Source organism: Limanda limanda, chromosome 14 (assembly GCF_963576545.1).
Source record: "Limanda limanda chromosome 14, fLimLim1.1, whole genome shotgun sequence".
Taxonomy (NCBI): domain Eukaryota; kingdom Metazoa; phylum Chordata; class Actinopteri; order Pleuronectiformes; family Pleuronectidae; genus Limanda; species Limanda limanda.
Window position 1 is genome coordinate 3,509,829 of NC_083649.1, and position 11,636 is coordinate 3,521,464.

The following is an 11,636-nucleotide window of genomic DNA, read 5'->3' on the forward strand; positions in this document are numbered from 1 at the left end:
AGGGCCAATGGTGTTTACATTTGGAGAAAAGATTATTATGTTTCTGTTATATCGGCTGTACGTTCTGTTTGTACAGACATTCAAAACAACTAAATCAAATCAAGGCAACAACAACGTGACGCACATACATTCTAATTTGTAGATTAAACACTAGGAAAGAAAAAGGTTATTATTAATCATTTGTGTGAAGGCATAATATCTGACCCAAACTCTTCATGTCCCCCCCTTTCTTTATTGCATAGAGTTCAGTCAGAGCCACACTAGCTAAAATATTGAAATCCTGACACTGGTCATGATACACCTGTGTATTGATTTTTTTGTGAAGATCGGTAAATGTGAACTCGTTCCGGGGGTCTCGGGGGCCACTGTTGAGCCATTTTGCGACGCCCATTAAAAATTCCTCCAGAATACGTAAATTTTCACCACTTTCTAAATTTTGGTAAGAATTTGAGCATGTTAAAGCCCTCAAAAAGCCAATTCATTTGCTTAAATAATAAAAATAATCCTTGCAATTTCAATAGGGCCTCATCTGACCTTTCATGTAAGTGCTCGAGCCCTAAATAAAGTATAAAGTATAAAGTTTAAAATATAAAATTTAAATAATAAAATATACAATATTCAATATAAAGTTTAAAATGTAAATGATAAAATATTAGGGCTGTCAATAGATTAAAAAAAATTAACTAATTAATCTTACATTTTGAAATTCATTAATCGCGAATAATCGCGATTAAAAGTTTGTTTTTCTTCTAAAGACTAAATCTAATGAATTAACAAGTAATCACTTCAGACAGCCTGTATTTTACACAATGCTGTGTTTTCAAAGAGACTCAGGCCTATAACACCTACCTATAAAGTGGCAGCCATGTTGTTAAATATCATGTATGATAAATTGTGTAAAAAAAAAATATTTAAAAACAACAGCTGAAAATATTCCTTCTCCTTGGAAACAATTACACTGCTTCTTTCTTCAGTGAAACATCCAGATTAGTAAAAGGTAAAAAAAAAGGTGTATTTGAGACACCATTACGAATACGTATTCTCCACATAGGCTTGAGTGAAGAATACGTAATTTACCCTCCACACCCGACATTGAACGGAGCAAACTGCGGACAAGTTCTTGAAGATGGATGACATTAAATTAATAATTGAAGTGGAGAAGTAAAGTGAGCTGTATGATCCTCAGCACATATGAGGCAAAAATACAAACGTTGGGACGCTGTTGCAGTTAATGTTGGAGCAACAAGTAAGTATATGCTTGAAAAAATTTATTAAATGCGGTTTTTACTGCAGGCTGATAACAGCAAAGGTATGTGATATTATTGGCGCTGCGCGGCGCTTCAGCAGTGCAGAGTAGGACTACACACACGAACATGCGCACAATCACACACATAGTTCAGGGAAGTTAAAAAAAATGCACATGAGAGGACGGAAAGAGTGGAGTTGCCTGTGTGACGGTCTCTGTTTGCACTGCTGCGTTCTTCATCCACTTCACTTGACTCATGCTTAGTGAAACAGTTTAACTTTATTTTCTGTAACATATAACGGGACACAGTCACAGTTATCTACAAAAGAAAAGTTGCATATTACTAAACAAGTTTCATACACTAAAATAACCATTAGAAACTAACTAATACACTAACAGACAGAGCGACACAGCTCACTCAGACCGGGGGAATCTGCTTCTGAGATAATAAAGGGTGCACTGCTAAACTAGTTCCTGCTGTGGGCCTTCAAAATAAGACAAACACGGCAAAATAAAAGAAATACAGTTCAGCCAGCGCTGAGCCAGGGTAGCAGCGAGCGGACCCTTGTTTCGCTGGATCCGTTTGATAACCTCCAAGGCAGAATTCCACCGGGTGGCAACATCTTGAACTAGCAACTCTTCCTGCTGTCCTTGTGCAGTTTGCTGTGCTTTCAGACGGGACTAATCATTTGACGGGCTGTGTTTGAAGGGCGACGCTGGCAGCTTGCTCGAGGAGCTGAATTTTCTTCCTCACACCGGATGTAAACAAAGCTGCGTTAACTGCGTAAAAATATTTTATCGCATTAATCTAGGTCACAATAATCTCATAGATTAACGAGTTAACTTTGACAGCTCTATAAAATATACAATATACAATATACAATATACAATATACAATATAAAGTATAAAATTTAAAATGTAAATGACAATATACAATATACAATATACAATATACAATATACAAAATACAATATACAATATACAATATAAAGTATAAAATTTAAAATGTAAATGACAATATACAATATACAAAATACAATATACAATAGAAAGTATAAAATGTAAAATATAAAATATGCAATACGCAATATGCAATAAGCAATGCAAAATATAAATATATATTTTAGATATCTATTTTATTTAAATTATTTTGTCTGCTTTTAATACACTGAGCATTGTCATAAGAGAGCCTGTGACCCAAACATTTCATTGCAAGCGACTGCTTAATGTAATCGTTGTGTACGTGACAATAAACTCTTGAATCTTGCTGTCGGTTGATCCGCTCAGTCTGGCTCGCTGTCCGCTGCGTTTCTTCGTCTTATAATTAATAATAAACTGGTTCATGTATCAAAGACAATAAAAAAATAGAGAAAAAAACTCCACTGAGCAGCTGAAGAACAGCTTCACCTGAAACTGTGTGTTCGTGTGTGTGTGTGTGTGTTTTTAATTGCAGCACCTCTCCTCGGTCCACGTCTGCAGCTTGTTGTTTGATCGATTGATTTAATTGTTTAACTTATTTAAAAGTTATAAGTAATGAATAAATGTATATATAACTCAATTTAAAAATCTGAGTATCTGAGTGTTAAATCTTACTAAATTACAGATAATGTTACGTTTACATTTCAACTTAAAAAAAGGTCAGAACTCTGTTTCTGTTTCATAGTTTTTATTATTTTATCACAATATTAAAATCACATCACGAGGCTGCTGTTGAATAAACACTTTTAAAGACAGAATCATTTTGGAATCAAACAGACAAATGTTCATACATGTTGGATTATTTCATATTTGAACAGACTTTATGTGATTAAACATGAATCATGTCTCATGTGTGAGTTTTAATAAAGTTTGTTGAATGTGAACAATGATCAGCTGTTATTGATAAATGTGTTTTTATGTGTATCTTGATCAGTTTGCTCAACTTCATGGATCTACACAAAATCTATATAATAGAAAACATTTTCAATGAAAGTTAAAACCAAAGATAAAGATCAGAAAATAATGAAATATTTTTACACACGTGGAAAAGTCAAAGGAGAAATAAACAAAGCTTTAGAATAACGACTTTAACTTTTATATTCAGCATATTTCTCTTGAAGAAATAATGATCAATAAAATCTTTATCTCTAACGGCTCTGATCCAGCGTCACAGAGACTGCCACAGGTAACAGCTTCAAGGGATCTCCAATGCTAAAGTATGGAAACATCTTCTCAGTGAAAGTGTGTATGAAGGTGTGAATGTGTTTGTTAGTATCAGGATCATAGAACGACAGTTTTCTTCCGTTCCAGTCCAGTTTCACTCTGATCCTCTGGATCTTCTGCACAGAGAGAACAGATCTTCCTGATGGTGAATCTGCGTAGTATTTACCTTCATAGAACACTATTCTCCATGTTCCAGACAGATTGTCTCCCTTCCTCTGGATAGACTCTGCTCTTACACCCAGTGCCCAGTCAGTACTGTCTCCAACCAGGACGTCCCAGCTGTGAGTCCCTGAGTTAAAACCCTCAGATCCCAGGACTGAGGCGTAATGATTAAACCTCTCTGGATTGTCAGGAAGCTTCTGTTTCTCTCCCCATCTCGAACTGGTCAGATCTTCAGAAAGGACGAGTTGTGGATTAGCAGAGTTTGGATCCAGAACCACAGGACAGTACGAGACCTCGTCCTTCATCTTGTTCCAGATTTTGAAGCTCAGGTTGCCCAGATGTTTGGCCTCGTCTATCAGAGCTCCTGAGGCCAGCTGTGGATCATCCAGCAGGGGGCGCTGCTGGACTCGTCCCACTGCAGCCTTGTAGTTGAGCAGGAACGAGACGTCTTCAGCTCTCAGCTCGTCCTCTGTGGTTCTGATTGTGTCTGAAAGAGTCTTTTTGTCTCTGCTCAGAGCCTCAATCTTCTCCTTCATCATCCGACTCTTCTGCTTCTCTTCCTCCCTCAGTGCAGCCATCCTGGCCTCCTCTTCCTCCTCCAGAAACCGATGAAGCTTTTTAAACTGCTCCTTGATCTGCGTCTCTGTGAGTCCGGCCTGGACCTTAATGTGTTCTGCTGTTTGTTCAAACTTTACTTTAACACGTTCAAAACTCTGTAACTTCTTCTTCAAGGGCTCCAGAGTTTCCTGTACCTGCTTCTTGTGTTGTTGTGCAGCTTCATCGATGGGTCTGAATATGTGGCCGGTGTGTTTTTCTGAATCTCTGCAGATGAGACACACTGGCTGCTGATGGTCCAGACAGAAGAGTCTGAGTTTCTTTGAGTGCAGACTGCAGAGAGCATGTGAAGAGCTCTGATCTCTCTCCTGTAAGAAGGTCTCACACAGGTTCTTTAACACCAGGCTAACAGGTGGTTCTGACCTTGAAGATCTTCTCTTACAAAGTGGACACTCTTTTACTTCTTTGTCTTTCCACCAGCTCTTCACACAGTCTCTACAGAAGCTGTGGCTACATGACAGAATGACAGGATCTCTGAAGACATCATGGCAGACGGAACAGCAGAGATCTTCTTCTAATCTGGAAGCCATTGAGTCTCCAGGTGAAGCTGAAAACAGACAGTCAGTCAGTCACAGCTCCATGAACTTCACTGAGGTTCACTTCCTCTCTGAGTCGAGGTGTTTGTTAAACTCACGGTCAGTGTGTGGAGCGTCGGCAGGTTGTAGTTTGACTCTTCTCTCCTGTAGCTGGACTCACTCAGGACGTCTGGTCTGGTTTGGTTCAGTTTGGTTTGGAAGGTGAATGTGATCGTCTGGTTTTCAGCCTGCGTCTCTTCAGGGAGGAACAGATGCTTCCTGGTTTCTCTGGTGTGTCAGGACACGATTGTAAAAAGTAATTCAAGCCTTTGATTTGATAACTGGTCAAAAGTAATTTGGCAGCAACAAGCTCACACAGACAAGAGACTTGGTTGTAAAATAGCTGCTTGAATATGGTCGTTTTCTGCTGAGTGTTCAATGTTCAGAGGTCGTTCTGCTAGTGAAAGTTAAATATTAAAAGGGGGTGAGGGGGGGTGGGGGAGTCTGTGACGTAACTGCAGAGCTGAAGTCTTATCAAAGAGACAGAAGCAAAAGTGCAAACAAATGGAAACAATGTCAGAAAATTAGAATCAGAAAAGCACCCAGGAGACCTCCTGATAAAACGCTGAACCTCCTCTCTCCCTTTTCAAGAGAAGGAGCAGCAGCTCTACTCCGAGCTCATCCCCCCCCCCCCCCCGAGCTGAGCCCAGCCACCGGATGGAGAAAATCAACTTCTCCATCCACAACCATTGTCATGTCTTTGAGGTTTTTCAATGAAATCCTCCTTTCAGAACGAATGTACAGCCGTGAGTGTATCTGTGTGTGTTGTTTGTGTGTGTATGTATGTGTATGTGTATGTGTGTGTGTGTATGCTGGGGGGGGGCAGACTCAAGGAGAGAGTGTGCTGCAGCTTCATCGGTACAGGTGATAGCGTGTTTGTAAAATAAAAGCATCTGTCTGTCTGTTTATCTATATATTATCTATCTAATATCTAATATCTATCTATTATCTTTATATCTAACTTCTCTGTAAGCCTTGGCCTCTCCTCTTGTTCTCCCCTATAGGTTTGTGGTGTCTCCCAAGGCTCTACTTTGGGTTCCCTCTTATTTCCCACATATGTTTGGCCCCTGGGGTAAATCCTGTGTAGTCATGAGATCTCTTTCCGTGCTGTGCGGTTGGCTGATGATTTTCAGCTGATATTTATCTGATATAATACCATAATGCTGATGCAGCTGAAAATAATGATATCAACACACTTGTGCAGAAGAGTGGAGACAGTCGATGTCACGTATAGTGCGATACACATCTCTCAGGAGTACTTTGAGTAGAGATACACAGGTTGTGTTTCATAGTGGCAGCAGCATGTACTCAGTCATTTGGTGACATTCAGGAGTTTGTGGTGTCGCAGAAAGAAAACAAAAGAAAATTTAAAAAGTGTTTGCAGACTTAGGAAATCCAGCGTGTACACAGCCTGACGGCCTGTAATTGTTTTCTTTACTCTCTGTGTGTGTGTGTGTGTGTGTGTTCAGCTGCCCTGTGAGAAAAGGTGTTCACAGCAGCTCCCAGTGGGCTCCACACATACGGCGACTGAAGCCTTGTTAGAGCTTATAATGAGCCATAAAAGTGCTCAGCTGTATCTAGCTCACCTGTTGCGTTTTTCCAATTGCACCTAAAGACTTTTTTGTTTGTCTGGTGTCAGGCGTGTTCTTTGTATCCTTATATATGAGAAGATCTGAACTCGGTTTTATTCAATCAAGTATTTATTTAGGAAGCAATGAACAGGTATGGATCAGCAAAGCAATGGACAATTATCACAGCCCATGATAATTAAGTTAGCAATAGGAAGTCAACAATGGCCCCGGACAGAAGGGGTTTGATATATTTATAACAGTAGATATTGGTTCTTCCTCCTCGGAAGGGGACAAGGAGCCCCTCCCAAGGCCTTGACACAGCTGAGGCTGTGAGGGCCAATGGTGTTTACATTTGGAGAAAAGATTATTATGTTTCTGTTATATCGGCTGTACGTTCTGTTTGTACAGACATTCAAAACAACTAAATCAAATCAAGGCAACAACAACGTGACGCACATACATTCTAATTTGTAGATAACACACTAGGAAAATAAAAGGTTATTATTAATCATTTGTGTGAAGGCATAATATCTGACCCAAACTGTTCATGCCCCCCCGCCTTTCTTTATTGCATAGAGTTCAGTCAGAGCCACACCAGCTAAAATATTGAAATCCTGACAGTGGTCATGATACACCTGTGTATCGATTTCTGTGAAGATAGGTCAATGTGAACACGTTCCGGGGGTCTCGGGGGGGGCACCGTTGAGCCATTTAGCGACGCCCATTGAAAATTCCTCCAGAATACGTAAATTTTCACCACTTTCTAAATTTTGGTAAGAATTTGAGCATGTTAAAGCTCTCAAAAAGCCAATTCATATGCCTGAATAATGATAATAATTCTTACAATTTCAATAGGGCCTGACCTGACCTTTCATGTCAGTGCTCGGGCCCTAAATAAAGTAAAAAGTATAAAGTATGAAGTATAAAGTATAAAGTATGAAGTATAAAGTATAAAGTATAAAGTACAAAGTATAAAATATAAAATGTAAATGATAAAATATACAATATTCAATATAAAGTTTAAAATGTAAATGATAAAATATACAATATACAATATACAATATAAAGTACAACATTTAAAATTAAAAATTTAAATGACACAATATACAATATACAACATACAATATACAATATACAATATATAAAATACAATATACAATAGAAAGTATAAAATATAAAATGTAAAATATAAAATATGCAATAAGCAATAAGCAATGCAAAATATAAATATATATTTTAGATATCTATTTTATTTAAATTATTTTGTCTGCTTTTAATACACTGAGCATTGTCATAAGAGAGCCTGTGACCCAAACATTTCATTGCAAGCGACTGCTTAATGTAATCGTTGTGTACGTGACAATAAACTCTTGAATCTTGCTGTCGGTTGATCCTCTCAGTCTGGCTCGCTGTCCGCTGCGTTTCTTCATCTTATAATTAATAATAAACTGGTTCATGTATCAAAGACAGTAAAAAAATAGAAAAAAAAAAATCCACTGAGCAGCTGAAGAACAGCTTCACCTGAAACTGTGTGTTTGTGTGTGTGTGTGTGTGTGTGTGTGTGTGTGTGTGTGTGTGTGTGTGTGTGTGTGTGTGTGTGTGTGTGTGTGTGTGTGTGTGTGTGTGTGTGTGTGTGTGTGTGTGTGTGTGTGTGTGTGTGTTTAACTGAAGCACCTCTCCTCGGTCCACGTCTGCAGCTTGTTGTTTGATTGATTGATTTAATTGTTTAACTTATTTAAAAGTTATCAGTAATGAATACACGTTTATATAACTCAATTTAAAAAACTGAAACTATCTGAGTGTTAAATCCTACTAAATTACAGATAATGTTATGTTTACATTTCAACTTAAAAAAGGTCAGAACTCTGTTTCTGTTTCATAGTTTTTATTATTTTATCACAATATTAAAATCACATCACGAGGCTGCTGTTGAATAAACACTTTTACAGACAGAATCATTTTGGCTTCATCACATCAAACAGACAAATGTTCATACATGTTGGATTATTTCATATGTGAACAGACTTTATGTGATTAAACATGAATCATGTCTCATGTGTGAGTTTTAATAAAGTTTGTTGAATGTGAACAATGATCAGCTGTTATTGATAAATGTGTTTTTATGTTGATCTTGATCAGTTTGCTCAACTTCATGGATCCACACAAAATCTAAATAATAGAAAACATTTTCCATGAAAGTTAAAACCAAAGATAAAGATCAGAAAATAATGAAATATTTTTACACATGTGGAAAAGTCAAAGGAGAAATAAACAAAGCATTAGAATAACGAGGTTAACTTTGCATTCAGCAGATTTCTCTTGAAGAAATAATGATGAATAAAATCTTTATCTCTTACGTCTCTGATCCAGCGTCACAGAGACTTTCACAGGTAACAGCTTTAAGGGATCGTTAATGCTAAAGTATGGAAACATCTTCTCAGTGAAAGTGTGTATGAAGCTGTGAATTTGTGTGTTAGTATCAAGATCATAGAATGACAGTTTTCTTCTGTTCCAGTCCAGTTTCACTCTGATCTTCTGGATCTTCTCCACAGAGAGATCAGATGATGCTGATGGTGACCATGCTTTGTATTTACCTTCTTTGAACAATAATCTCCATGTTCCAGACAGATCTTCTCCCTTCCTCTGGACAGACTCTGCTCTTACACCCAGTGCCCAGTGTGTACTGTCTCCAACAAGGACGTCCCAGCTGTGAGTCCCTGAGTTAAAACCCTCAGAACCCAGGACTATGGCGTAATGATCAAACCTCTCTGGATTGTCAGGAAGCTTCTGTCTCGCTCCTCGTGTAAAACTGGTCAGATCTTCAGACAGGACGAGTACTGGATGAGCAGAGTTTGGGTCTAGAACCACAGGACAGTAGGAGACCTCGTCCTTCATCTTGTTCCAGATGTTGAAGCTCAGGTTGCCCAGATGTTTGGCCTTGTCTATCAGAGCTCCTGAGGCCAGCTGTGGATCATCCAGCAGGGGGCGCTGCTGGACTCGTTCCACTGCAGCCTTGTAATTGAGCAGGAACGAGACGTCTTCAGCTCTCAGCTCGTCCTCTGTTGTTCTGATTGTGTCTGAAAGAGCTGTTATGTCTCTGCTCAGAGCCTCAATCTTCTCCTTCATCATCCGACTCTTCTGCTCCTCTTCCTCCCTCAGTGCAGCCATCCTGGCCTCCTCTTCCTCCTCCAGGAACTGATGAAGCTTTTTAAACTGCTCCTTGATCTGCGTCTCTGTGAGTCCGGCCTGGACCTTAATGTGTTCTGCTGTTTGTTCAAACTCTACCTTAACACGTTCAAAACACTGTAACTTCTTCTTCAAGGGCTCCAGAGTTTCCTGAAGCTGCTTCTTGTGTTGTGGTGCAGCTTCATCGATGGGTCTGATTGTGTGGTTGGTGTGTTTTTCTGAATCTCTGCAGATGACACACACTGGCTGCTGATGGTCCAGACAGAAGAGTCTGAGTTTCTCTTAGTGCAGACTGCAGAGAGCATGTGAAGAGCTCTGATCTCTCTCCTGTAAGAAGGTCTCACACAGGTTCTTCAACACCAGGTTACAAGGTGGATGATTTTTTGAAGATCTTCTCTTACAAAGTGGACACTCTTTTACTTCTTTGTCTTTCCACCAGCCCTTCACACAGTCTTTACAGAAGCTGTGGCTACATGACAGAATGACAGGATCTCTGAAGACATCATGGCAGACGGAACAGCAGAGATCCTCTTCTGATCTGGAAGCCATTGAGTCTCCAGGTGAAGCTGAAAACAGACAGTCAGTCAGTCACAGCTCCATGAACTTCACTGAGGTTCACTTCCCCTCTGAGTCGAGGTGTCTGTTAAACTCACGGTCAGTGTGTGGAGCGTCGGCAGGTTGTAGTTTGACTCTTCTCTCCTGTAGCTGGACTCACTCAGGACGTCTGGTCTGGTTTGGTTCAGTTTGGTTTGGAAGGTGAATGTGATCGTCTGGTTTTCAGCCTGTGTCTCTTCAGGGAGGAACAGATGCTTCCTGGTTTCTCTGGTGTGTCAGGACATGATTGTAAAAAGTAACTCAAGCCTTTGATTTGATAACTGGTCAAAAGTAATTTGGCAGCAACAAGCTCACACAGACAAGAGACCTGGTTGTAAAATAGCTGCTTGAATATGATTGTTATCTGCTGAGTGTTCAATGTTCAGAGGTCGTTCTGCTTGTGAAAGTTAAATATTAAAAGGGGGTGAGGGGGGGGTGGGGAGTCTGTGACGTAACTGCAGAGCTGAAGTCTTATTAAAGAGACAGAAGCAAAAGTGCAAACAAATGGAAACAATGTCAGAAAATTAGAATCAGAAAAGCACCCAGGAGACCTCCTGATAAAACGCTGAACCTCCTCTCACCCTTTTCACGAGAAGGAGCAGCAGCTCTACTCCGAGCTCCCCCCCCCCGAGCTGAGCCCAGCCACCGGAGGGAGAAAACCAACTTCTCCATCCACAACCATTGTCATGTCTTTGATTTATTTATCTACATGTTTTCTCTCTCTCTCTCTCTCTCTCTCTCTCTCTCTCTCTCTCTCTCTCTCTCTCTCTCTCTCTCTCTCTCTCTCTCTCTCTCTCTCTCTCTCTCTCTCTCTCGGCAGATTTGAGGTTTTTCAATGAAATCCTTCTTTCAGAACGTATGTACAGCCGTGAGTGTATCTGTGTGTGTTGTTTGTGTGTATGTGTGTGTGGGGGGGGCAGACTCAAGGAGAGAGTGTGCTGCAGCTTCATCGGCACAGGTGATAGCGTGTTTGTAAAATAAAAGCATCCGTCTGTCTGTCTATCTATCTATTATCTATTTATTATCTATCTAATATCTAATATTTAATATCTATCTATTATGTATTTATTATCTATCTAATATCTAATATCTATCTATTATCTATCTATCTAACTTCTCTGTAAGCCTTGGCCTCTCCTCTTGTTCTCCCCTATAGGTGTGTGGTGTCTCCCAAGGCTCTACTTTGGTTTCCCTCTTATTTCCCACATATGTTTGGCCCCTGGGGTAAATCCTGTGTAGTCATGAGATCTCTTTCCGTGTTGTACGGTTGGCTGATGATTTTCAGCTGATATTTATCTGATATAATACCATAATGCTGATGCAGCTGAAAATAATGATATCAACAGACTTGTGCAGAAGAGTGGAGACAGTCGATGTCACGTATAGTGCGATACACATCTCTCAGGAGTACTTTGAGTAGAGATACACAGGTTGTGTGTTATAGTGGCAGCAGCATGTACTCAGTCATTTGGAGACATTCATGA

The 11,636-nt window shown here is 39.7% G+C and overlaps 1 protein-coding gene and 1 pseudogene across 1 annotated transcript; both read right to left on the reverse strand.

The window, feature by feature from the left end:
- Window positions 1-3,070: 3,070 nt before the first annotated feature.
- Window positions 3,071-5,175, reverse strand: LOC133019580 (E3 ubiquitin-protein ligase TRIM35-like). The gene is made up of 2 exons (XM_061086111.1): window positions 4,861-5,175; window positions 3,071-4,773 (listed from the first exon to the last, which is right to left on the reverse strand). The coding sequence occupies exon 2, from the start codon at window positions 4,754-4,756 to the stop codon at window positions 3,374-3,376; it is 1,383 nt and encodes a 460-aa protein (XP_060942094.1). The 5' UTR covers window positions 4,757-4,773; window positions 4,861-5,175; the 3' UTR covers window positions 3,071-3,373.
- A 3,100-nt stretch (window positions 5,176-8,275) lies between these two features.
- LOC133019579 (zinc-binding protein A33-like) lies at window positions 8,276-10,107 on the reverse strand (annotated as a pseudogene).
- Window positions 10,108-11,636: the final 1,529 nt, after the last annotated feature.

Coding starts and splice junctions, on each gene's coding strand:
- LOC133019580 (XM_061086111.1), bottom strand. CDS start 4,756: ATGGCTTCCAGATTAGAAGAAGATCTCTGCTGTTCCGTCTGCCATGAT.